Source organism: Bos taurus, chromosome 4 (assembly GCF_002263795.3).
Source record: "Bos taurus isolate L1 Dominette 01449 registration number 42190680 breed Hereford chromosome 4, ARS-UCD2.0, whole genome shotgun sequence".
NCBI lineage: Eukaryota > Metazoa > Chordata > Mammalia > Artiodactyla > Bovidae > Bos > Bos taurus.
In genome coordinates this window covers 49,287,951-49,314,447 of record NC_037331.1, presented here as the reverse complement: position 1 = coordinate 49,314,447, position 26,497 = coordinate 49,287,951, and the positions used below count along the sequence as shown (strand labels likewise).

General features: G+C 39.7%; 1 protein-coding gene across 20 annotated transcripts in view; it reads left to right on the top strand.

Moving 5' to 3' along the window:
• NRCAM (neuronal cell adhesion molecule) overlaps window positions 1-26,497 on the top strand; it is a 320,549-nt gene that overhangs the window by 248,960 nt on the left and 45,092 nt on the right. For 13 of the 20 annotated variants that reach the window (NM_001206562.1, XM_024990762.2, XM_010804207.4 and 10 more), the window contains 9 exon segments: window positions 846-1,030; window positions 3,323-3,454; window positions 13,221-13,364; window positions 14,467-14,578; window positions 16,377-16,543; window positions 16,981-17,128; window positions 19,857-19,981; window positions 20,419-20,448; window positions 21,982-22,083. In NM_001206562.1, coding sequence (NP_001193491.1) covers window positions 846-1,030; window positions 3,323-3,454; window positions 13,221-13,364; window positions 14,467-14,578; window positions 16,377-16,543; window positions 16,981-17,128; window positions 19,857-19,981; window positions 20,419-20,448; window positions 21,982-22,083 — 1,145 coding nt within the window. 20 annotated transcript variants of the gene reach the window in all.

Below are 26,497 nucleotides of genomic sequence, written 5' to 3'. Positions count from 1 at the left end.
CCTAAGCCTGAGTTTTCATCTGTCTCTATAGTTCATGATTTAATAAGAAACATAGGTGAGAAATGGTATAAGTAACATGTGAGTTGGGCCTGCCTCTATCAATTGATATAATGTTTTAAAAATATCACTAATAATGAAATTAAAATAACTGCATGATTCCTCTAATCACTTCATTCATCTCATCAGATAGCCTGTTATAAGATAGGGAGATTCTTCCATTTGGTATGGAAATATGTATGGAAGTTTATGGGCACAAAAACTAACCTTAGGTTAGTTTTTCTCTAACCTTTTTAAGTCTGGCTGATTAAGAAATTGTAACTTGAAGGACTGCCCTGGCAGTCTAGTGGCTAAGAGTGCAGGGGGTATGGGTTCAGTCCCTGGTCAGGGAACTAAGATCCCATGTGGCTCATGGCCAAAAAAACAAAACATAAAAAGAGAAGAAATATTAGAACAAAAATTCAATGAAGACTTTTAAAATGGCCCACATTAAAAAAAAAGTTTTAAAAAAAATTGTGACTCTGTATCGTTAATTTCATGGTCATTCTTTTGATCGATATAGCCCAGTCATGCAAAATTTTCCAAAAGTGTCTCCTTCCTCAGAACTTTGAAGATAATAGTTAGGTCCCTTCAGTCAAGTAAGTCTCACTGCCATTCTCAACAGATCCCTGAAGTCATCACGGTGTGCCATCAGTTAGCTCGTGTGAAAATGGTAACTCACAGACTGAAATGTAAGGTTTTGAGCATTACTTACTAAAAGTGCGGTGCTACTTAAAATATTTATCTGTTCCTCATGATCTTTATCATGAATGTTTTTTTGTGATGTTATTTTTTGTTTATCTTATCAGGCCTACCCCAATTATTTACTGGATAAAAGAAGATGGAACACTCCCCATCAATCGGACATTTTATAGGAACTTTAAGAAAACTCTGCAAATCGTTCAGGTTACAGAAGCAGACTCTGGAAATTACCAGTGTATAGCCAAAAATGCATTAGGAGCCATCCATCATACCATTTCTGTCACAGTTAAAGGTATATCATTGTCTAAAATAGATGGTTCTTGCCTCCATGAGAATCTTTCATTAAATGCCTTTAATTATATTCTTCAGAATAATAATGTAAATTTATATCAGTATTCACGTTACCTTGAATCTCTTCTCATTGCCATTTATAGTGCTTTTAAATCAGGTTAAAAATTTGCTCCCTCAGATCTTCCTTGCAGAGGATTCCAATTAATAAATGTTGAGAGAATGAAGGAAATAGAAAATCACCATTAGAATTCCACAGTTGTAAGTGCTGTAGGCAAGAGCCAGTGATGAGTGCTAAAATTACTGGATGCCCTCTTGCCTCTTCAGAGCAGTCCCTCAAAGTGATCTGAGAGTCCTGTCTCCTAGGCGTACATTTTAATAAAATATAACTCTCAAAAGTAAATAAATAAAATGATGAAATTACTTGGTCAAACTTTCAAGAGAAACAGGTTGTTTGCATAGCCTCAGTGTTTTTTCTCCTCTTACCCACCCACATCCAGATTAATTACTGAGGTAGGTTTAATATATGTCCACAGATTCTTCACTCCTCATCCTTTAAGGAGATAGAGCTTAATCGCCCTCCCCTTGAGTAAGGGCTGAAGTTGCCTGCTTCTAGTGAACAGAATGTGGAAAGCAAGAAAACAGTAACTTTACAGTGGAGAGAGCTGGCAGGCATCACTCTAACCAAGTGATCGAGGTTCATAAACCAGAATAAGCCATGTCGATGTTGTGTGCTCCCAGATTTAATGCAGTTAGAAGGTTCCATCACTCAGAACCTCAGTTGAATCGTGGAAAATCATCAGGAAAAACTCTAGTGAAAACAGGTGTACCATAGTGGTTACCAGTGGGAGAGGGAAGGAGGGAGGGCAATAAAGAAGGAGGAGGTTAAGAGGTACGAACTATGATTTTCAAAATAAGCTACAAGGATCTATTGTATAACACAGTATTTGATAATAATAACTGTATTTTATAATAACTGTAAATGGAATATAATCTTTTTTAAAAAAGAAGTAATTATGATGATACTAATGATGGTGGTTGAATGGTGATTATAATCTAGCAATTCAGGAATTCTTCACTCAGAAATCACTAAATTTGACCTTAGGTGGAAAAGCTTTTGTTTCACTTAAAACCTTCCTATTGATCTGTATGAGAATTCAATAGTCGCTGGTATAAACATTCTCTAGGAATGAGGGCGTGTTGGAATGTTTCACAAAATATTCTGGTCACAGATAAGAAATGGAGAATGTGCCTTAGGAAAAATGTGAAGATTAATCAATTTAGTAAGCTTGATTTATCCCTGAAAGAATTCAATTGACTAGTACTCCTTTCTAAGTCTAGAAAGAAGTTCAAAGAAAAACTGCATTATGAAAAAAAAAAGAGATGATAGAGAACTTATTTATAGAGTTGGGGAAGTAATTAACATTGATACGTTTACACAGCTAACACACATATGATTACTTTTCTCCATTTCTGTCCTGATAATGATAAAGCTAGGATATTGTTCCTGGTTATAAAAAATGAAAAGCTCTTGATTAAAAAAAAAAATGTTCTACAAAATAACTTACTAGTAGTCTTTAAAAGTCTCAGGTTCATGAAAAACAAAGAAAGACCAAGAAACTTTCAGATCAGAGGAAACGCAGTAGGAAGATGTGACAATTAAAAGCAGTGTGATATCCAGGACAGGGTCCTGGAACAGAAATAAGAGGGCGGAAAAACGGGAAAGCCCAGTACAGTGTGTGGTTGGGTTGCTGGTATTGTAGCAATGTTAATTTCTCGTTCTGGTATCTGTACCATGGTTTTGTAAGATGTTAACATTAGAGAAAGCCGGTGAAGGACTTACAGGAACACTATACTCACTCACAGCGCTTCAAAAACTGCAAAGCTTTAAAAATTGCTTACTAATTTTATAACTGTATATATTCTACAGGGCTTAGAATTTAAATTCCTCTTTCATATCCCTATCTGTACCTCTAAATTGCTGTACAACTTTAGAGAAATCTGTTACCTCTTTGATATCCGATCCATACAGTGTAGAACAAGATGATGATATTTGAATCAAAAGGCTCTTGAAATGATACATAGATGTCAGTGAGTCTCTTTAAACATTCTTTTGAAAATCTGAAGTGTTCTTTGAAGTATAACTTAGAAGTCTGTTCACTCTAAAAAAAACATGAAATTAACAAATGGTTTGCAACATACTTACTTTTATCATTAAGATGGTTCAGTGTACTAAATTTCCTAGAATAATTTACTTGATTAAATTTTGTGGTGTTTTTCTCCTTTTCTCGTAAAGCGGCTCCATACTGGATCATAGCACCTCAAAATCTTGTGCTGTCCCCTGAAGAGGATGGAACCCTCATCTGCAGAGCGAATGGCAACCCAAAACCCAGAATTAGCTGGTTATCAAATGGAGTCCCAATAGAAAGTAAGTTTCCTTGATTGGCTCCAGTCGCAGTGTGTTTTTGGAGCATAGTGATTTCTCCACAGGAGACAAATGATGATAAAATAGCTTGACTTAAGGAAGGAAGTCATATATAAGTTACACAGAAGGACCAGATTACCTTTAGATTTTAATTTTGTTATCTTTAGGTATAATTTATTATGACTCAATTGTTTATGCCATTAACAGAACAGCATGCACTGATTGGAACCTTGCAGTTGTTCTTGTTTTTTGTGTGAGTCATAGGAACAGTGACAGGGTGAGAAATAAACACCCACTGGAAAGTTCACATTATCTTCTTTGTTCAAAATGTCAAGTGATGTGTGGAAACATCACAGGAGTTGGAGGAGGTATTAGGGAGGCTAGGAATAGAGACAGTGGATATGGCAATAAGAAATATGGCTATCTTAATTTAAAGAGGTTTTAAATTATTAGGCCCATTCCTAATAGAGCTCAGATGTTCCCAAGTTCTCCAGTCTTGAGAGGTCACTGTTCCATTTAATGCCCAAAGAAGAACACATCTTCTGACCTCAGTTGTATGCTGGATGTTCTGTCTTTGACCCGTCTTCCCTCCCCAAGTATTACTGAGATAATTCTTGACCAGTGTTTACATGATCTTAACTGCCAAGTATCACCTCTTCTGCCACCTTCCCTGGACCACTCCAGCTCTCAGCCAGCTTCTCCAGGCTGCCTAGAACAGTCCCCCAGAGTGTAGCCACAGGCTGTCCCTCAGTCTTCTAAATCATAGCAAAGACCAGTTTTACAAAACTTGATTAGATGCTTGAGTCTCATAGGAGGGCATTATAGCAAAGAAAAAAAGAAAATTAAAATGGATATTGCGTCTCCCTCCTCTTGGATTCATAAGCATGGCCATCCACAGAGAGCCCACTGCCTCTCCGTTTTCTTGATTCCACCTACCACCAGCTGCTATTGACAGGAGAATCTTTGGATATTTTCCCCTTTTTAGGAGAGAGAGAGAAAAATTGGTTTCTGTTTAAAACCCCGCATTATGTTCACCCTCCCCATCAGTAGCATAATAATCTGTAAAGACATTCATTAAAGACAACCTTCAGAATTAAGATACGATATAGAGCAGCTTGACTCCTCATTCCTTCCAAAGTGAAAATCACTCAGTCGTGTCCAACTCTTTGCAACCCCATGGACTATACAGTCCATACATATATTATGCAGTCCATGGAATTCTCTAGGCCAGAATACTGGAGTGGGTAGCCTTTCCCTTCTCCAGGGGATCTTCCCAACCCAGGGATCAAACCCAGGTCTCCTGCTTTGCAGGCTAATTCTTTACCAGCTGAGCCACAAGGGAAGCCCAAGAATACTAGAGTGGGTAGCCTATCCCTTCTCCAGCAGATCTTCCTGACCCGGGAATCCAACTGGGGTCTCATGCATTGCAGGCAGATTCCTTACCAACTGAGCTATCAGGGAAGCCCTTCATTGCCTCCAAGCCAGAATCAAAAATTGGTTCTACTCTCCCATACCCAAAAGATCCATTAAACTGGCTTTCATGAAATAGTCTTCACCCTAAGATGAATTTGAAAAATACTGGCAGATTTTAAACAGCCCAAGTTCCTGATAATTCTCACCATCAAGGTCTTACTGCTCCAGGTCTAGGTAGAGTGAGATACCAGCTTCTGTGAGTGTTTATTAGTAGTTTGTCACACAACACAATCTTTATCAGATGCGCAGAATCAGACAGCCTGTGTTTATTGTAAAAGGAAATATGTTCCTGGAAGAGCACAGATACTAAAGGGTCCAGCCAAATGGGTTTGGATATTTCTACTCCTAATTTTAACTAGGATCAGAATCAGGAAAAACTGCAGAATATTTTGTGGTTGTGCATTGGGAAGCTGTTGCCACTCTCAGGGACATATGAGTGAAAACTGAGAAGTGGAAGGAAGCCCTGAACCAAAAAGTAAGTTTTCTGGTAGGAATGTATTCAGAATGGCAATAAGGTATGGAGCATACTCAGCGCTTTCGGTAGCTGAAGTTTCGTAGCTCAGAGATCCTGTGCCGATTTATGGAAGGTTAAACGTACCCCTGAGATCTGGCCTCCGTGAAACTGACAAGTGGGAGGGGACATCCATCATTTCTCAGCAGGGAAACTAGGGAGCCAGGGAATGTTGAAAAGATAAAGCCTTAAGCTCAGCAGCCAGAATGCAATCAGAAGCAGAGGGAAATTGAGATGTAGGTGGGTCAGTGACACAGGGATTAGGGGAGATAAAATAAGGAAGCTGATCTTTTCTTCTGGTTCTCTCAACTTGTGATCCTTCCAAACGAGGCACAGGTGGTGCCTCTCAGGGAATCTGTAACTCCAGCTGTATTGAGAGTTTTGCACTATTTGGGTAAAACATAAGTAAGACTGAAGGGTGTAATGTCCAGCACAGGGAATATAGCCAGTATTTCGTAAATTTATTTGGAGTATAATCTATTATAAAATATTGAATCACTGTGTTGTACACCTGAAATTAATATAATATTGTAAATCAACTAGACTTCAGTTTTTAAAATGAGCTTTGAAGTTTCACTCATAGACATTCCCCTTTAAATGAAATATTTGGGGGAAGGATCAACTATGAAAGGCTGGCATTTGGGGGATGGGGTGTAGGTCCCTGGAGACAAGTGGAACCTGTCTGCTATAACCCCAGATCATCTGATTGGGTCCAGAGCAAAAGGAGTTAGAACAAAATCTCTCAAATCAGGTTCAAAACCAGTTGATTTCTTCCATCCCCAAAGTATGTCTTAAGAGACTGAGCAGAGCTGGGATCAGAGTTGACGATGCCTGCAGATCAAGGGCCCCTCTGCCTCTGGTGTGCCTCAGAGTGGGCACTCTGGTGGACAGGTAGGAAGAGAAAATGCCATGCAGCCTGGCAGCAGAGCCAGGGACCCAGTGCCGGGAGCAGATGCTGTCTGTTTATACCGAGGTGATGAGAAGTGTATAAAGAAGGCTGAGCACCAAAGAATTGATGCTTTTGAAATGTGGTTTTGGAGAAGACTCTTGAGGGTCCCTTGGACTGCAAGGAGATCCGACCAGTCCACCCTAAAGGAAATCAGTCCTGAATATTCATTGGAAGGACTGATGCTGAAGCTGAAACTCCAATACTTTGGTCACCTGATGCAAAGAGCTGACTCACTGGAAAAGACCCTGATGCTGGGAAAGATTGAGGGTGGGAGGAGAAGGGGATGACAGAGGATGAGATGGTTGGATGGCATCACCGACTTGATGGACATGAGTTTGAGTAAGTTCCAGGAGTTGGTGATGGACAGGGAGGTCTGGCATGCTGCAGTCCATGGGGTCACAAAGAGTCGGTCATGACTGAGTGACTGAATTGAACTGAACTGATGAGAAGTGTCCCTGGGAGGTGTCTTCCTTCACATCTGGAGGCCCAACTAAAAATACATGGATTACTGTTTGTAATCTCAGAATTGAAAGCTGATAGGTTTGAGGCACCTGGTGGGGACTCACAGCTCTCTGCAGGAGGGCACGGCAGGGGCAGTACAGTTCCCCACCCCCACTCTCAGCCACTGGTCTGTCTACGGCTTCTGGTGAATGACTTCTTGGCTAGACCCTAAGTCTGTTCTTTAAATTTTTAAATAATTTTTTAAAATTTTCAATGTTCAATTTTTTAAAAAATTTTAATTGTATTCATGAATAGTTGATTTGTAATGTGTGAATTTCTGCTGTACAACAGAGTGATTCAGTTATACATGTATATACATTCTTTTTCATTTTCTTTTCTGTTACGATTTATCCCAGAATATTGAATATAGTTTCCTGTGCTCAACAGTTGGACCTTATTGCGTATCTAATCTAAATGTAATAGTTTACATCTGCTAATCCCTAATTCCCAATCCATATCCCCAGTGCTCCCCACCTGTAAGTCTGTTACCTATGTCTGTGAGTCTTTCTGTAAATAATTTCATTTGAGACACTGAGTCTTAAACAGCTAGTTAAAGTGAACTCTATATGCCCCCTCCTTGCACTGACCTCCCTGATCCAAGATAGGGAGTAAATGAAGAAGAAAACTGTCCAAATATCTGTAGAAGTTTGAGGAGTCTCCTGCCTCTCCCCTGTCCGCCCTGCTTGATAATTTACCTGTTAATTCAGAGGCCTCTGAATAGAACCGAGGTTTGGGGACATTCTGGAAGCAAGAGACTGTGGCTTGTCATCTATAGTGTGCTGAGTTTGCAACCCACAGATACATTCATCAGTGAAGGATGGCAGAGAGACAGGAGAAGGCAGGAGAGAGCAAGATCTGCTACAGTATATAACACAGAATCGGCATGGTAAGGATTAAAGGGGGAGCCAGAGTAGACCTCAAAGTTTAGCTGGGAGCACAGGCTGGCTTGCTGACACCTTCTCCCTAGGAGGTTGCAGAAACCTTGGCTGGACCAGTTGCTGAGCGACGGGGGCAGGAACAGCTGTGCTTCTGCAGCATCATAGTGCGGCATCCCGCCAGGAGCCTGACCTCCCCACCAGGCACCATGCAACAGAGAACATTATCAGAGGACCACAGTACCAGATACCTCCCCACTCCTGATGTGTAGACAGTCACCTGATGTATCACTCTCTTCCCCCCAACCTCGCCCCCACCTCTGTAGGTTCTGGCTGCCAACAAAAGGAGAAAGTGGGTCAGAACAGGAAAGGGTCAGACTTGGGTTTTGTTAGCAAAATATAGTGTTGCTGGTTTGTGACTGTGCGTTTAAGACCTGGCACCTACTGTTTTACAAAACTGGAAGAATTTATTCAGAAAGAGTCAGGGCCCTAATCTCAATGTCTTTCAAAGCTCTATCCCCCTAGGACTGGCCAGGTTACTTTAAACTTTCCTTGAAGCAAAAAAAAAAAAAGTATTAAATATGGAATTTGCATAAAATATGTTTGAAACCACCTGCAGAAAGCTGCAGAGATGCTGATGCCAAAAAAGAACTCCTAATTTTTATTGTGTGACCCACAGTGTCTGGGAAAGTGTGAAAATAGAATCCAGGACCAGAAAGAAAATGTCCAAGGTCAAGGCTGTGGACACCAAGATTCCTGACCTTGTCCTGGGAGACAGTGGGAGAGCCTAGCGCTTGTAGATCTTTAATCATCCCCCTTGTGAGTTGAGGTAGATCTCTCGGATTCTTCCAAGTGGAGCATCTGTAAGATCATACTATTATTATGTTAAAAGTCCCCTTTTCTCTAAAAGATGAGAAGGGGATGGAATGAAGAGAATAAGAGTAGACAGAAGGCCTCCTCCTGCCACAGTTACGTATTTTGCTGATATTGGAGGGAGGGATTGAAAGACAGTGATACATAATAAGCAGTCAGAGGAAAGGAGATGTGGTCTAGGACTCCCCAAGATTCCACCAAGTCATCTTTTTTCCAAAGGGCTCAGTGGCCATCCCTTCACAGGGGATGTAATACCTACATGAAGAAAATTCATCTCTTCATTCAGAGATTTGTTCTACATTATGCACAGCTGTTCAGATTTCGGGAGATGTTTATAGAGGAGACTAACTCAGGAAATCTGAGCAGTAAGTGTACATTAAACAAACCACTAAGTCTCTAGTTTCTCATCTTAGAGATACATATACTTCTCTCTCCTTAGTCTGTTTCATGAAGCTCTTTTTAAAATAAAACTATGCATTAGAAACAAAAATATTTTAAAATTTGATAGTAATTTTTATTTGTATAGTGGCACTTATTGTTTTTCTTATTTTCTAAATGTTGGAAACATTCATGGTTTTGGCCAGCCATGTCAGGAAGGGTAGAATAAAAGAAAGTATGATTGGAAGACTGTCAGCCCAGTTCTGAACCTCACCTCTGGGGCTTTGTACAGTGGTCATGTCTGTGCTCTTAAGTGTCTTCATCCAGTGTGCATGTATAGCAACCGAAGTTGGTATTCCTGGAATTAATTATTATTTCTTTGGGCAATTTGGGTTTAGATACTGGAGAGTTACTCCCACTCAGTAGCCAGGGCACAGAATTCAAAGGCTTCAAATCTCTCTGCACCAGTGGTTTCATTTTTTGTCCAGTACCTGCTGAGCTCGCGTATGTCACTGTGATGGTCCCGGGTTTGCTGGTGTTTCTTTAGTAAGTACTCAAGGAAAACCAAACCAGCATTTGGCTGGTAGACCAAACCCCCATGGAGAAATATGTGCTTCTTTACTCTTATTACTCTTACCTAGAGGGGTTATTTGATTCCTAAATACATCACCAAAAATAAATATTGGGAGGCTGCTCCATTTAGCAGAAATAAGGCAGATACACTCAGAGGCCTCTCAAGTTAAAGAAAAAAAAAAAATTGTAAAGGGTTGAGAGCAGGGAAAAAAACAAGCCGTGGGCTACATAAAAGCTGTTCTAAATGGTGTACGTTCTGCTTGATGAACCCCCACCAGGGGAAGATGGTCCTACTGGCTTTGTGAGTTGAGCTGGTCTTCCATGTTCGTGGCGAGGTAACTTTTTACTGTGGTTGAAAAAACACATAACAGGTCCTACTGTCAGCACAGGGAACTCTATCCAATCTCCTGGATAAAGCAGTATAGAAAAATTATTTTAAAAAGAATGTACATACGTGTAAAACTGAGTCACTTGCTGTATATCGAGGTTGGCACAACATTGTAAATCAACTATACTTCAGTTAAAAACACACACACACATAACAGAAAATTTGCCGTCTTCATCATTTTTAAGAGTACAGTTCCCTGATGGCTCAGAGGGTAAAGCATCTGCCTGCAATGCAGGAGACCTGGGTTCGATCCCTGGGCTGGGAAGAGCCCCCAGAGAAGGAAATGGCACCCCACTCCAGTACTCTTGCTTGGAAAATCCCACGGATGGAGGAGCCTGGTAGGCTACAGTCCACGGGGTCGCAAAGAGTCGCACACGACGGAGCGACTTCACTTAGTACTTAGTACAGTACTTTCACACTATTGTGAGATAGATCTCCAGAACTTTCTCACCATGAAAAACTGGAACTCTATCCCCATTAAATACACAGTGATGTAGGTTTTAAGAGCTCGATATGTTCAAGGACCTGGGAGGGACTCCCAGCCCTCCACTGCCTGGCGGATCCATGTGCAGTCAGAATGCACAGGGAGCCCAACTTCTGGGCCCAAAACACTGAGAATAATTGATAGGGGAGACTCCAGAGACGCCGCTCTGTCCTAACACGCTGTGCCGAGGCAGTGGGAGGACATTGCTGAGAATGTGTGAGCCGGCAAGGCCGAGATGATCCTAGACTTGGAATGCAGGACAGGGAACACAGGCCTCCCTGAGGGATGCTGCATTCTCAGGGTACCTGACAGCTAGCCACAGGTCTCATCCACTTCCTAGGCCAGTGTAGCATGTCATTCCTCTGCTGAGGAAATCTATACTGTGTCCAAGGAATTGAAACTTGTATTTTTTTTTTTTTTTTTTGGTTGGAAGAACATGCTCCTTAAGGCCATTTTGAAATCATTAGAACCATAAACAGTGGATGTGAGCTAAGGTGCCAACTCAAATTGTTTCTTTTTTTTTTTTTTTTTTCGGCCACAACACAGCATTCAGGATCTTAGTTCCCCAACCAGGGATCGAACCCATGCCCAGGCAATAGGAGCAGGGAGTTGTAACCACTGGACCCAGGGAAGTCCACCAACTCAAAGCACCGTGGCTCACTCCATCACTAGTTGAAGTAACTGGACTGTCTAAGAAAATAGTCTTTCTTCCTTTTTTTTTTTTTTTTTGATTTTTTATTTTAAAAAATTTTTATTTTGTATTGGGGTATAGGGCTTCCCTTGTAGCTCAGTCAGTAAAGAATCTGCCTGCAGTGCAGGAGACCCGGGTTCAATCCCTGGGTTGGGAAGATCCCCTGGAGAAGGAAATGGCAACCCACTCCAGTATCCTTGCCCGGAAAATCTCATGGACAGAGGAGCCTGGTAGGCCGCAGTCCATGGGATCGCAAAGAGTCTGGCACAACTGAGCAACTAACACTTACTTACTTTATTGGGGCATAGCCAATTAGCAAACAATGTTGTGATAGTTTCAGGTCAGCTGCAAAGGGAACCAGTCATACATACACATGTATTCATTCTCCCTCAAACACCCCTTGCATCCAGGCTGCCTCATAACGTTGAGCAGCATTCCATGTGCTATACTAAGATGATTTTCTAAGTTAGCTATCAATTGTGATTGGAATGTCAGACATACAACTACATACAGAATGGTGTGATAGTAAATGTGTGTAGTTTTAAGCCACTAAGTTTAGAGTAACTTGCTCAGCCTCAGTAATGCAACCTCAACTAATTAGTCATTAGCCTCAACTAATGCAGAATGAGAATGAGTGGGCATGATGCTTTGAATACGTGTGATTAAACAAGGATGAATAACACTAGCGTGATGTCTTTTGTTATTGATCTTCATTAATAATCCACAGATGAAACTTTTTAAAGTGATAAAGGAGTCTAAAGGCAGTAATAAATATGTCTTAGGTGCCCATCCTTTTCCTGTCATCAAAGAGGAGAAATGGTGTTTAGAATGTCAGTACAGGCTAGTAAGTGGCTCAGGTTCCAAGAGCAGTTTAAGAGGAAGGGTGCTATTATTTATTGTTTTAATTTATTTTATTGAAGTATAGTTGATTTACCATGCCACGTTAACTTCTGCTATACAGCAAAGTGATTCAGTTATACATAGATAGACTTTTTTTTCTTATTCCTTTCCATTATGGTTTATCTGGGATATTGCATATATGGGTGCTGTTATTGAGAGTTGTTTTTGATCAGCATGCTGAGACAGATACCTAATACCCCTTTTAGTGCACTTTTAAAGCCATGTAAGGTTACACCCTAAGATTTAGTGTTCACAAAAATAAATATTTGTATAATAGCATGGCATTTCCAAATTGTTGGTCATGCATTGGACTGAATTCTCATATATTGCCAACTTGTTCCATTCCGCTTTAGATACAATCAACTGTGGTCTTAACATTTTTTTAGATACTTGAGAGATTTAGCTGAAACTTCTACCTTTAAGAGAAATTTCACACAGTTTATTTCTACTTTAGCTTCCCGAATTGCCAAAGCAGGAAAATACATATTTTCACATTTGATAATTAACCCTATACTTATTTACATATCTGTTTCAGTAAGAGGCTTTTAAAATATACAAGTTCAGATGATGTAGAGGGTTTTATATTTTTGGACTACCTTTTTGCTGTCTCCTCCTGGTGGCTCAGACAGTAAAGAATCTGCCTGCACTGCAAGAGACCCAAGTTTGATCCCTGGGTCGGGAAGATCCTCTGGAGGAAGAAATGGCAACCCACTCCAGTATTCTTGCCTGGAGAATTCCATGGACAGAAGAGCCTGGTGGGCTATAGTCCATGGGGTCATAAAGAGTTGAATACAACTGAGTGATTAACACTGGATAATTAACTTTCCTTCTCATAAATTACAGTAATTTTTTGTGAACAAGGTAATGTTTTCCTGAATTTGTATTGCAATTTACACCTAACTTGTGGTTTTTTTCTCCTACCTCTTGTCAAAATAATATTGAAAAGAATCAATCCATTTAAAACTGAATGGATATCAAGTGGATACCCATGCTGATAAGTGATAACTAAATTCTGAGAAAGGAAATTGATGGTTGCTGCCTGGTTGTTGGTTTTCTTTCTTACTGCATATATACCTAGATCAGTCTTCTGCTTACTCTAAATTAGACCTCAAGTTGTACATCTTTTAAGTAAATAGGAATGAAAGTATACTTTTTGTTTTTATATCCAAACAGTTGCCCCTGATGACCCCAGCAGAAAAATAGATGGTGACACCATTATTTTTTCCAAAGTTCAAGAAAGATCAAGTGCAGTGTATCAGTGCAATGCCTCTAACGAATATGGATATTTACTGGCAAATGCATTTGTAAATGTGCTGGGTAAGCTCTCCCTTTATTAAAGACATGGCAAATTCAATTAATGACCATTGTTGTTTTTCATTCTTTCAGCAGAAATACATTATGCATCTGCTGTGCAGTGGCATAGAACTTGGAGCTGGAAGGGATATAGGAAGATAGATAAGATACAATCTGATGGTTACATTGTGTCAAACCTCTCAAAAGGAAAAGAGCATTGGTTTGCTCTTAATAACTGAATGTAACTATTGTACCATCCTTAGAAACTGACAAGTCAAATGAAAATTTCATGATTCTGATTTTTGAAAATCAGGCGTTAATCATAATGTTTAGCATTGATCTAAGTCACAGATGTACATTTATTTAGCAATTCATATTGATATGTTTAGAAAACTGTGACATAAATGTTCTGAAGTGGTTGGTTTTTGTGAACATTATATTTCCCTTATGAAACAAAAATGACTAAAATACCAGATTTGTTAGATGTAAAATTTATATGAGAATGGTTTTTATGATACCAAGGAATTATATTTCAACTCTTTAAGTGGAGTAGGCTCCCTTTCAAATAGAATTAAGATCAGGAAGCCAACCAATATATGGTATTTTTTCCTTCATGCTTGAAACGAAGGTCAGTAAAATCACGTGAAGAGCTGAGCCATCACGATGTTGATGGATGTACAGGAAGCAGTTCAGATTCTGGTTGTGTTTTGGGTCATTCAGCATTCTGCTTTTTTCTGCCAACTTGTGTGTTCTGATGGGCCATTCAACAAAAATGTATTTAGTCATTATTTTGTGCCAGATACTGTGCTGATTTATGGAAAGAAGACAGTAAAAAGTTCCATTCCTTGCCTATAAGGAACTCACAGTATAGTAGGAGATATAAAGAAATCAGTTATCACAAACTATGCCTGAGTAAGATGCAAACGTGAGACAGAGGGAGAAAACTTGTGTTTTTCCACCTTGAGTGACCAGGAGGGTCATACCTGCCTGAGAACGTAAGGGGAGAGATACATTGGCTGTGCCTTACTATGAACTCTAATGACCTTAAAAAGATGCAGAAATGCACAGTGGGCCTAAATGTTTATTTTATCTTAATATTTACTTTACCTTTTCACGACATTTTTAGCTGAGCCACCACGAATCCTTACATCTGCAAACACACTCTATCAGGTCATTGCAAACAGACCTGCCTTACTGGACTGTGCCTTCTTTGGGTCTCCTCTGCCTACCATCGAGTGGTAAGTAGTGGTCCTGTCTGTTTGTCATATTTACATTTGCTAGAGCTTTCAAATTTCTCAGTATGTAGGGTTTTAGTCAGAGCACAGATAGGAGAAAAAGCAGGGAAGAATCCATCATCTTATTAATTATTAAATGTATTCACAAATATTTATTAATGACTTGCTCTGTGCTAAATACTGTCACATGGATAATCTTCTTGGCAGTATGCTTTGTCCACCCTAGAGGGATATATAAATGTTTTTGAAAAAAAAATTAAAATTACAGTGCCACGATGTCACCTGGGATGTCATGAATGATGGCTGGAGAGATAGGTTGAGGGACATTCCTTGATCATAAAAGTATCATCTGAGGTGAGAGCAGGGTCCGTAAGCTTAAAAACAGAATTTGCTATTAGCAGTGTTCCCCTCCCACTGAGCATGCTGGCTTGCGTCCAGCCAAGCTCCCCCCGTGTCTTTCACTCCCTCTTTAGACCATTCCATTTCACGTATCCCTCTTGGTACTAGTCCTGTTCATCCTCCCAGCTTGCTTTAGCCTGAGCTGAAAGAGACAAGGCCAAGAGAGGCAACCGGTCAGAAAGAATGAGTGAAAGAAAATTGGAACATTCATTTAAGGATCCTCTGTCAGCTGGCAGACACTGTGGGGCTCTACTTCTTACTGTGAGATTAAAGCCAGGTATTGGATTAAAACACAAACATGGATGCTTATGCAGAAAATTTCCTAGCAAAGGAGAAGAGTTAATGCTTAGTCTTACACTTCTTTTCATCCATCCTCACTTCTTCTTCTGAACTTTTTATTTTGTGCAGGGGGTATGGTCAATTAACAATGTTGTGATAGTTTCCGGTGGACAGCAAAGGGACTCAGCCATACATATACATGTATCCATTCTCCCCCAGACCCCTCTCCCATCCAGGCTGCCATATAACATTGAGCAGAGTCCCATGTGCTATACAGTAGGTTCTTGTTGGTTATCCATTTTAAATATAGCAGTGTGCACGTGTCCATCCCAAGTCTTGTTCGACTCTTTGCAACCCCTGGACCTGTCAGGCTCCTCTGTTCATGAGATTCTCCAGGCAAATATCCTGGAGTGGGTAGCCGTTCCCTCCTCCAGCGGATCTTCCAAATCTAGGGATTAAACCCAGGTCTCCCACATTGCAGGCAGATCCTTCACGGTCTGAGCCCCTAGGGAAGCCCATCCCAAGCTGCCTAACTATCCCTTCCGCCTGCAACCATAAGTTCATTCTCTAAGTCTGTGAGTCCATCTTCACTTCTCTTGATGCTAGCCCAGAAGCTGAATGTAGATGTACTTTACATGTATGCTTGTTTCTTTTTCCTCTCTGAATATTTTTCTATTTATACGCTCAAAAGTACAACCCTTGTAACCTTGATGTTGAAATCTCTGCAGATGGAGTTACAGACACATCACTGTAGGAGGAAAAGGTCAAAGGAGCAGTCTTCATTTTGTCTGTTTTTTCATTTATTAGAGATAAAATAATAATGTGATTATTAAATTATGAATCTCTCATAATGAAAATTATCACTTAAGTATTTAGTATTATCACCCTCATTCTTTAAGCACCATTTATCACTGAGTTCTCCAGTTTGACATCCTCTCTTTGCATTGACCCCCTCACCCCAACCCCCCTGACTGACACGCATGCAGTATGCTGACACAGACTTGAAGTCTGTGAGCATCATCTGGTAATGCAGATCATGATGTGTTGACCTTGAACAGGGCATTTTATGTCTGACTTCAAACTATGATGTGTTTTTCTCATTATGACGGTTTTCATAATGAAGGTTTAAGGGCGCTAAAGGGAGTGCTCTTCGTGAAGATATTTATGTTTTACATGAAAATGGAACTTTGGAAATTCCTGTGGCCCAGAAGGACAGTACAGGAACCTATACATGTGTCGCACGGAATAAGTTAGGAATGGCAAAGAATGATGTTCACCTGGAAATCAAAGGTGAGGCAAGGTGGCAAACATTTTTTATGTATTATGTGTCTTTGAGCAAATTCTCCAGGTTTTTAAAAAAAATTATTTTATTGATGTATAGTTGATTTATAATGTTGTGCTAATTTCTGCTGTACAGCAAAGTGATTCAGTTATATATATATATATATATATATATGTACATATGTGTATATATACATACTTTTTTTTTCATATTCTTTTCCATTGTGGTTTACCACAACATATTGGAAATAATTCCCTGTGCTACACAGTAGAACCTTGTTGTTTATCCATCCTATATGTAATATTTTGCATCTGCTAATCCCAAACTTCCAATCTATCCCTCCCCCACCCTCCTCTGCCTTGGCAACCACAAGTCTGTTCTCTGTATTTTGATTTTGTTAAGTTCTCCAGCTTTGGCAATGGATAACAGTAACTTTCCATTTCAGATCCAACAAGGATCATTAAACAGCCTGAATATGCAGTTGTGCAAAGAGGGAGCACTGTGTCCTTTGAATGCAAAGTGAAACACGATCACACCTTAATCCCCACTGTCATGTGGCTCAAAGACCATGGGGAGCTGCCCAATGATGGAAGGTATTTGAAGACAATGCCTTTCCTTTCTCATCCTTCTCTCTTTAAGCTACTCTTGAACTAGAAGTTTACTGTATAGTGACTTTTTTGGAAGATTTGTTGACATGGACCATTTTTAAAGCCTTTATTGAATTTGTTACAATATCATTTCTATTCCATGTTTTTTGCTTGAGGCATGTGGGATCTTAGCTCCCCGAGCAGGGATTGAACCCTCACCCCCCGGCCATGAAAGGCAAAGTCTTAACCAGTGGACTGCCAGGGAAGTCCCTGTATAGTGACTTAATGATTACGCTTTTAAAGTTTCTGCTCTCTCTTCAAAGTAGATATACATTTTCCTTTCCTTGCTGTATATTGTTCAGACCTAGAAAGGTATCAAGTTATGGAAATAAGACCCTGAGAATGTTGTCTATTTTTGTATGTTGGTGTACTATGTAATTCAGGATGCAAAAATTCCTTTCAGATCTTGGACAATGTCCATTGTTTTCTGCCATGTACAGTGCAGTCTCAACAGATGTTTTCATTCCCTTTTACAAATAAGCAGAAATGTGATCTCTTTAATCATCAGAGTGTGCCTGAATCCTCATCAGTATTTTACAGGACTCTAGTTTTTATTTGGAAGGGGAGTTTTCTTTTCATTTTACCTAAAGCCAATAGAAGGAGGAGGAGAAAAATAAAACAAGTAAAGAATTTGAAAGAGCCTGAGCATGCTGCATTCCTCTAGCTTGGAATGGAGGAAAGGTCATGCCCATTTTCAGGTGGGTTTGATGGGGTACACAGTTGAACGGGAGAATTTGAGCAGATACAGGGGGGCTACAGTCACCCCAGTGGGAAGGAATGCTATCTGCTGGTAGAAATGGTTTCTGTGGCTTTTTTTCAACTGTGCCTTAATGGTGCCCTCTTGCCTGTAAATGTTCCTTAGAAGAACTATGTGGCCTTTTCTGTGCCCAGGGTTTCCATCTAGTTCTGTGCTTCAACTGGTCAGTTTTATCTCTGGGATCTGAATTGATAAAGATGAGAAGGAAGTATGAAGAAATGACCATTGGACTAAGTTAGCTAAAGGTTTAGCTTGGAAATCCCCTGTGAATGCAGTTAATGATTTATGTGGCTTCATTAAAACCATGCATGAATCCTATTTGCATAGATTTTTGACCTACTGGGTAAACTGTCATGCTTACAAGAAACTTACAAGAAACTTCTAGAAAGCTCTTCTTAGTGACTGGTGATCTAAATCTTCCTGTTTCTAGTGATAAACCTGATTGGTATTGTTTGCATTTATTTTCTTCTATTGCAAATCATTTCTCCTATTGTAAATTATGCATATAGAAAAACGATACAAAGTTTCTGCAGTAAATGATGAATTCTTTAGCCATAAAAAAGAATGAAATAATGCCATTTGCAGCAACATGGATGGATCTAGACATTATCATACTAAGTGAAGTAAGTCAAAGAAAAATACCATATGATATCACTTATATATGGAATCTAGAAAAATGATACAAATGAACTTATTTATAAAACAGAAATAGAATCACAGACTTTTAGAAAACAAACTTACAGTTACCAAAGGTGAAAGGGATGGGAGTGGAGTAAATTGGGAATTTGAGATTAACAGATGCACACTACTATATGTAAAATAGATGAACAGCAAGAACCTACTGTGTAGTACAGCGAATTATATTCAGCATCTTAGAATAACCTATAACAGAAAAGAATCTGAAAAAGAGAATATGTATATGTATATATGTATATGGATGTACATATATACTCTGATTATTTACATTCTTATTCATTTATATATATATGAGTGAGTGAATGAAGTCGCTCAGTCATGTCCAACTCTTTGTGACCCCATGGACTGTAGCCTACAAGGCTCCTCTGTCCATGGAATTTTCCAGGAAAGAGTACTGGAGTGGGTTGCCATTTCCTTCTCCAGGGGATCTTCCCGACCCAGGGATTGAACCCAGGTCTCCCGCATTGCAGGTAGATGCTTTACCGTCTGAGCCACCAGGGAAGTCCCAAAAATATTTCTTTGAGCTCCTTTTTTTTGAGGGGAGGGCAAGAATACTGGAGTGGGTTGCCATTCCCTTCTCCAGGAGATCTTCCCAACCTAGGGATTGAAGCCGGGTCTCCCACATTGTAGGCAGACACTTTCCCATCTGAGCTACCAGAGAAGACTATATATATTTAAGTAAATATATTTAGTAAGACTAAATATATTTAAGACTATATATATATTTTAAATATATATATTTAAAAAATAAAACTGAATCACTTTGCTGTATACATGAAACATCAAGTATATATACTCCAATGAAAAATAAACAACAATAATTATAACTTTTTAAAAAATATGCACTTTGTTAAAAATTGAGCTGGATGAGTGGTAGTCGCAGAAGCCATAGGAAAGCCCTTTAGTCAGGATAACTGGAACTGCCCCCACCTCAGCCCCTGGTCTTGAGGAAGTGCCTAAAACTCCAGAGGCATGGTTAAAACCCACTGGACCAGAGGACTTGTCATCATTTCAAAACAAGCTTCTCATTCATTCAAAATATTTTCCAACTATAATCATTATCAAAGTGACATGTATTGTACAGGATTTTCGCTCTGGTGTGCTGCTAGTCTTTATCGTCTTTCCCTTCTATCAAATTCACTGTTGTTTTCGTGCCAGTAAAATGGTTATGGGGTGTGGCTGGGTGTCCATTTCAGCCGCTCTGAACGTGTGATATTGCAGGTTCACCGTTGACAAGGACCGTTTGGTGGTCGCTGATGTCAACGATGATGATGGTGGGACCTACACATGTGTGGCCAACACAACTCTGGACAACGTTTCGGCCAGCGCTGTGCTTAGCGTTGTCGGTAAGAACTAAAACACGTGTAGTACAACTGGCTGCCCTGTTTTAGGATTGAAAGGAAAAATTGTCAATTGTAACTATTTTCTTGTTACAGTTTTACCGTTTTATAGGTAAGTGAAATACCCAGATCTTTTTTGAAAGAGTCCTTTGAGGAAATAATTCCAGCATAAATATACCCTGTAGCAGCACTGGAATTAAAATGGTGGTTATGCATATTAGTGATATTTTTATAAGACAGAGCAGTTAATCTACTTTTATTTAAAACTGAAGAGGTTTTACCCCCAAATTGTTCCTGTATGTTTATCAATGCCATGCCTTGCAGCTAAACATAAGGCTCAGTTTTATAATCTTAATCATGTTCAGTCTCTGTCTTTTTGTGCTATCGTATATCTTTCCATTACTAATTTTGATTAAAATCGTTTATATTACTGTCCTTTCTAGCTCCTACTCCAACTCCAGCTCCCATTTACGGTAAACTAATATGAGTCCTTTTTCTCTGTTTTCTTTTGAACAATTTCACACGTGCAGAAAAATTCCTTTACTTTCTTATCTCCATCACGTCCTTGTGTTTCTTTAAGGAAAGGGGCTCTGTCAGATGTTCAGCTGTGTTGTCCATTTACTGCTGTGAATCATTTTTCCATTGTAACCCTGGAACTTCTCACTGCATATATTGCCACTCAATTCCAAGTATTTCATGTGTTATTACAAAGTCGTTGAATTTAATGAAAGTCCCTCTTTGATATCATTTCTTTGTAAAGTAGCATAGTGCTTTTCAAAAGCTATTGTCCACCTTTTACAGACAGGAAAAGCAATTTCATATATCATTCCAAAAATTAGATTTTCAATCTATTAAAAGTTGTTTTGGAAAGCTCAATGTTGTTTGGGGGTTCCCTTTTCAAGAAATTTACGTAGGAAAACAATGGATGTCTAGAACAACATTTGACCTTTGTGTCGGAGAAAACCACCAATTCACTGTGTTCACAGGAGATAGATCACTAAAGATAGACAAAAAAGAGGACACTTCCATATCATGTTGATTTTTCTGAGTTGGAAAAATAAATCAGAATTTTTTTCCAGAAATCTTTTTGACTGAAGAACCCTCATCTTTTTTCAGTGTTGAATACAAAAATTAATTTTGTGGCAAAAACTCAGCTGGATTTTACAGATACCATGAATTATACTATAGAATAGCTGTCCTTTATAGACATTTACTGCTTCTTTACTAATATCAAAGAAGTGCTTACATTTTTATATGGCTTCTGGTTTGTCCAAGAGCCAGAGGTACTGCCAAGAGTAAGGTCAGGAAAAGACCCAAGGGGAACATTAACTCTCTGGATTTCAAGTGCACCATTAGAAGAGGCAGACATGCTTCTGGGACACCTTCATCCCAACAGGTGTCTATACCCCGGTGTCCTCTGAGAATAAACACACCTCCCCATATGCCTGACGAGTACTGAGCATGCACATAAGGTATGCATGCTGAGGGCTAGCTGCATAGCATCAATTTTATAATTCCCTTAAAAATATGAATATCCTTCAAGTGCCCCCAAATCTGTAGTTTAGCATGTTTCAGAAAGAATATTTGCAGCTTCTTTTAACAGTACATGCATTTACCTGTATTTTGTTTTTCAGCGTTTGCCATTCTCTGTTTCCCATTTGCTAGAAATTCAGCTTCCATATTACTGTTTCTGTTTGTGCTCGTCTATGTTTATGAAAAGACACACACTGAGAGTGCTGGAGAACCATACGTGTCCATTCCACTGGCTTTGGTGACAAGGGACTTAGTTTCATTTGAAAAAGATACAAGCAGAGCTCAACGAGGGGTTCTCCTGGATGGTGTGTGCGTTCCCAGCAGCCTCAGCTGTTTTCATTTCCTTTCGGTTGCATGCTCATTGGCCATTACGTGCTCTGTGTCTTTAAGAGTCCACTCTGTGAATAGTAGCACAAGTAACGGAGACCCCCAAGGTCGGATGGTTAACTATGATGTATGTGTTTGATCTACAGATGTCCCAAATCCTCCCTTTGATTTAGAATTGACAGATCAACTGGACAGGAGTGTTCAGCTGTCATGGACCCCAGGCGATGACAACAATAGTCCTATTACAAGTATGTGATGTCATTTGCTTTTTCACTGGTCAACTTTATGATTATTTTCAAAGCATTCTGTCACATGCAATTGAAATTTCCCACAGGGATATTTCCTGGCATCCTCTGCTTCATTTCTCACAGAACCAAAACATTTATTTATGGCTCACCTCTCCTCAGAGCTGGAGTCATTCTTGGTTACAGTTTCTGGTTTGGGACACTGATGGATAAAGATGGTAATTAAGTGAATAGACTGTGCTTTTGTGTTAAAGATCCATAAGAATCACCCTCAGTTTCTACCAAAGTAGGAAGATATATTGCAAGATATTTTGCCCATTAATATGGGAGAAAATAACAGAAAGACCAGTCTAAATCTTAGAATATTGAGGTAAGTAAAGTGGCTTTTCAAACCCTCAACTGGTAACAGAACTCAGTGTAGACATCTGAGATGTCTTTCTTTCCATTAAAGTGAAGTCACTCAGTCGTGTCCGACTCCTAGCGACCCCATGGACTGCAGCCCACCAGGCCCCTCCGTCCATGGGATTTTCCAGGCAAGAGTACTGGAGTGGGGTGCCATTGCCTTCTCTGGGTATTAGTATTAGGAGATAGGAATTTTGGGGAGGTGATTAGGCTTGGGTGTGTGCATGCTCAGTCATGTCAGACTCTTTGCAACCCCATGGACTGTAACCCAACAGGCTCCTCTGTTCATGGGATTTTCCAGGCAAGAATTCTGGAGTGGGTTGCCATTTCCTTCTTTCCATTAGCCCTTGCTATAAAGTGACACATTCACCAGTGTTAACTCCTCAAACTCCTCACTTTGATGACATCAGCCTAAAGAGATTATTTGGGAAAGAGCCCATGGAAGATAAAAGGGAGAGAAAGCAGCAGTAGGCAGGAAAGATCTTCAGATTGTAATACAGGTCTGATGTCTGTGAAAGGAGAGAGGAAGGAGGGGTGTTTGGGAGAACTCTCAGACTCCAGTACAGATCGTCTCAGCCAGGTCAGCAAGGACCCCAGGGGGACGTTCTGCAGAGGGTGGGGCTGAGTCTAGGGCCCTTGCTGTGCTCAGTCACTGGACTATCTCAGGTGGAGAGTGGCCTCACGGGAACACCACAGCTGATCCTTGGGAAAAGGGCAGCAGATAGAGCCTGCTGTTGACATTCCTGGTAGTGGGTTCTCTCTCAAAAAGAGATCTGAGTAGTGCGTGTATATGTATGTGTACATATGCATGTGTACATATATGCACATATATACATATATATATGTATAGACACTGTACACAGTAATACAGTAATATTTTTTTTATCTTATTTGTGTCCTTAACTAAAATATACACTCCATATGGGCAGAGATTTTTGACTAACTTGTTTCAGAAGAATGCCTGATATATAATAGGTACTTAATAGATATTTGTTGAATAAATGAATGAAGAGTAGAAATGCCTTGAAATCTGATGGGGTCATTTTAACCTGGGTAAAAAAAAGTCTCTAAGCATCCTCACCAGCTAAGTCTGGTTAATATACTGGATGAACAGGAAGACTTGGCATGAATGAAATGAATGTTCTGATCAAGGACTGAAAATCCATTGAGAAAGGAACATCACTAAAGGACAGAAGATAGAGGAGAGGTTTTTGCTTAATTTAATTGGAACTATTCTGCTTTACAGCAGGTATAATAAATCAACATGCACATCGTTTCAGAATTATCTTAGTCACTGTAAAGCAATTTAGTCTTCATGCAGCATAAACATATTACAGACTTGTGTCTACTCTCTTAAGTATCTGTTTGATTTTAAAACTTCTAAGCTTATCCATAGTCTAATTTTACTAAGCTCTTCCAGTATCCTTATGGCATGGTCCCTCACCTGATTTTATTCTCTAGGCTGATGTCATCACGGTGAGGAGTTAACACTGTTGAATGTGTCACTTTATAGCAAGGGCTAATGGAAAGAAAGACCCCTCAGATGTCTGCACTGAGCTCTGTTACCAGTTGCGGGTTTGAAAAGTCACTTTACTTACCTCACCCTAACCCCAACACTAACCCTAACCCTCTATATACATGTAAAAATTGACACTGTACACATTTAGTTCTGTCTCTGCATCTGCTTTCTAGAGGAGTCAAATATAAGCATATATACACACACGGCTGTGTGTGTGTGTGTCCATGTTTAGGCCACACAAAGAACAAAGCAGGAGAAGGAGATTAAAGAATACAGGGGTAAGGGATATAATTACAAACAAGGTTGTTAGGAAAAGCTACATTAATAAGGTAGCATTTCTCTGGAAAATAGTATGGAGTTTCCTTAAAAAAAAACTGAAAATAGAGTTACCATGTGATCCAGCAATCCCATCCCTGTGCACATATCCAGAAAAGATGAAAGCCCTAATTCAAAAAGACACATGTACCCCAGTATTCACTGCAGCATTGTTTACAATCATCTGCCAAGACATACAAGTAACTTAAGTGTCCATCAACACGTGAATGAGTGAAGAAAATGGACTACTACGCAGCCATCAAAAATGAAGTAATGCCATTTGCAGCAACATGGATGGGCCTAGAAATTAGCATACTAAGTGAAGTAAGACAGAGAAGACAAATCTTACATGATATCACTTATATATGGTTCTAAAAAATGGTGCAAATGAACATACCTACAAAACAGAAGCAGACTCATAGACATAGAAAACAAATGTATGGTTAGCAAAGGGAAAGGCAGAAGGAATAAATTAGGAATTTTGGATTAACAGGTTTACACTACTATATATGAAATAGATGAACAAGGATTTACTGTTTAGCACAGGGAACTGTATTCAATATATTGTAATAAACTGTAATGGGAAATGATTATAGTTAGATTCTTCTATATATGTATTACCAAATCACTTTGCTATATACCTGAAACTAGCACAATATTGTAAATCAACTATGCTTCAATTACAAAATAATCAATTTAAAAAAAAAGAAGGTAATGTTTGTGTATGTCAATTAAGACCTGAAGAAGGAGGTACTGAACACGCTATGTAGTTATCTGGAGGAAGAATTTCCCAAGGAGAGCAAGAGAAAGAGCAAAGACCCTGAGATAGGAGCGTGTCTGCTCAGAAGCCACTGTAACTGGAGTGAAATGAACAAGAGGAAGTGAAGTAGGAGAAAAGGTCAAAGAGGCAGAGAGTTGGTGGGGGAGTGGGATATGCATGTGTAGGACCCTGCATTCCATTGTAGAGGTTGGGAAGGAATTGGAGGGACTTAAATAGAGGAATGGATGACGCTGGGATTCCCCAATGGCTCAGCAGCAAAGAATCCCCTGCAATGCAGGAGAAACAGGATCAAGCCCTGGATGGGGAAGATCCCCTGGAGAAGGAAATGGCAATCCACTCCAGTGTTCTTGCCTGGGAAATCCCATGGACAGAAGAGCCTGGCAGGCTACAGACCATGGGGTTGCAAAAGAGTCAGACATGACTTTGTGACTAAACAACAGTGGATTACACTGGCTATTCTACTGAAAACAGTCTATAAGAAACAAGAGAGTAGCAGGGTGGCGAGACCAGGCAGGACCGTGGTTCTCAAATCATGCACTGAAATACCATGCAGAACCTCAGCAAACTCACAGGCGTGCCTCCAGATGTTAAGTTTGTGATTTTTAAATTTTGGGTTTTTTTTAAATACAGTGACATCTGTCAGACACCCCATGAAATGCTAGCTGGAGGTAGTTCACAGCTTCAGTATTAATAGTGCTATGTCACATTGTAACAATGTCATATCTCTGCAAAGCCTTCGCTGTGATAAAATAGCAAATACTGTGTGAAAATCAGTGTGAAACAGGAAAGGAGGAAGGTGGTATCTAATTTGTTGACAAGGTTAGAGAAGTTATGTGGTTTCCTGTTCATTTTAAGTTAAGACATAAACACTTATTAGTTTATATGGACCTAACTCCTTACTACTTGGAAATGTTAGGTATTTCTTTTGACCTAACGGAGCCATGAAAAAAAGTACTGGAACATAAGCCTACTATGACTGAGAAGTTTGGGAACTTGTGAGTTAGGAGGTTATGCAGTAATTCACACAAGAAATCTTCATGTCTTATATTAGCTCATGGGGATGGAGAAGCTGAGAAATGGTAAGCTGAAATTTTGCATATATTTAAAAAATACAGCTAACAGAACTGTTGAGCATTTGAGAGAAAGAGAGGAATCAAAAAGGACTTCAAGATTCTGGCCTGAGTTGTCATTACTAGTTGGGCTGAAGATTGGGATCAGTCTTGGTCACATCCAATTTGAGATGCCGTACTCAACAAACAAGTGGAATTCTTGAGTAGGTGATTAAGTATCCAAGACTGCAGTTCAGGGAAGAGATAGGGGCTAAAGATATAAATGTGAAGGTCATCAGTTTATGAAGCTGGAGATCACTAGCAAGTTAATGCAGATTAGAAGGAGAACTC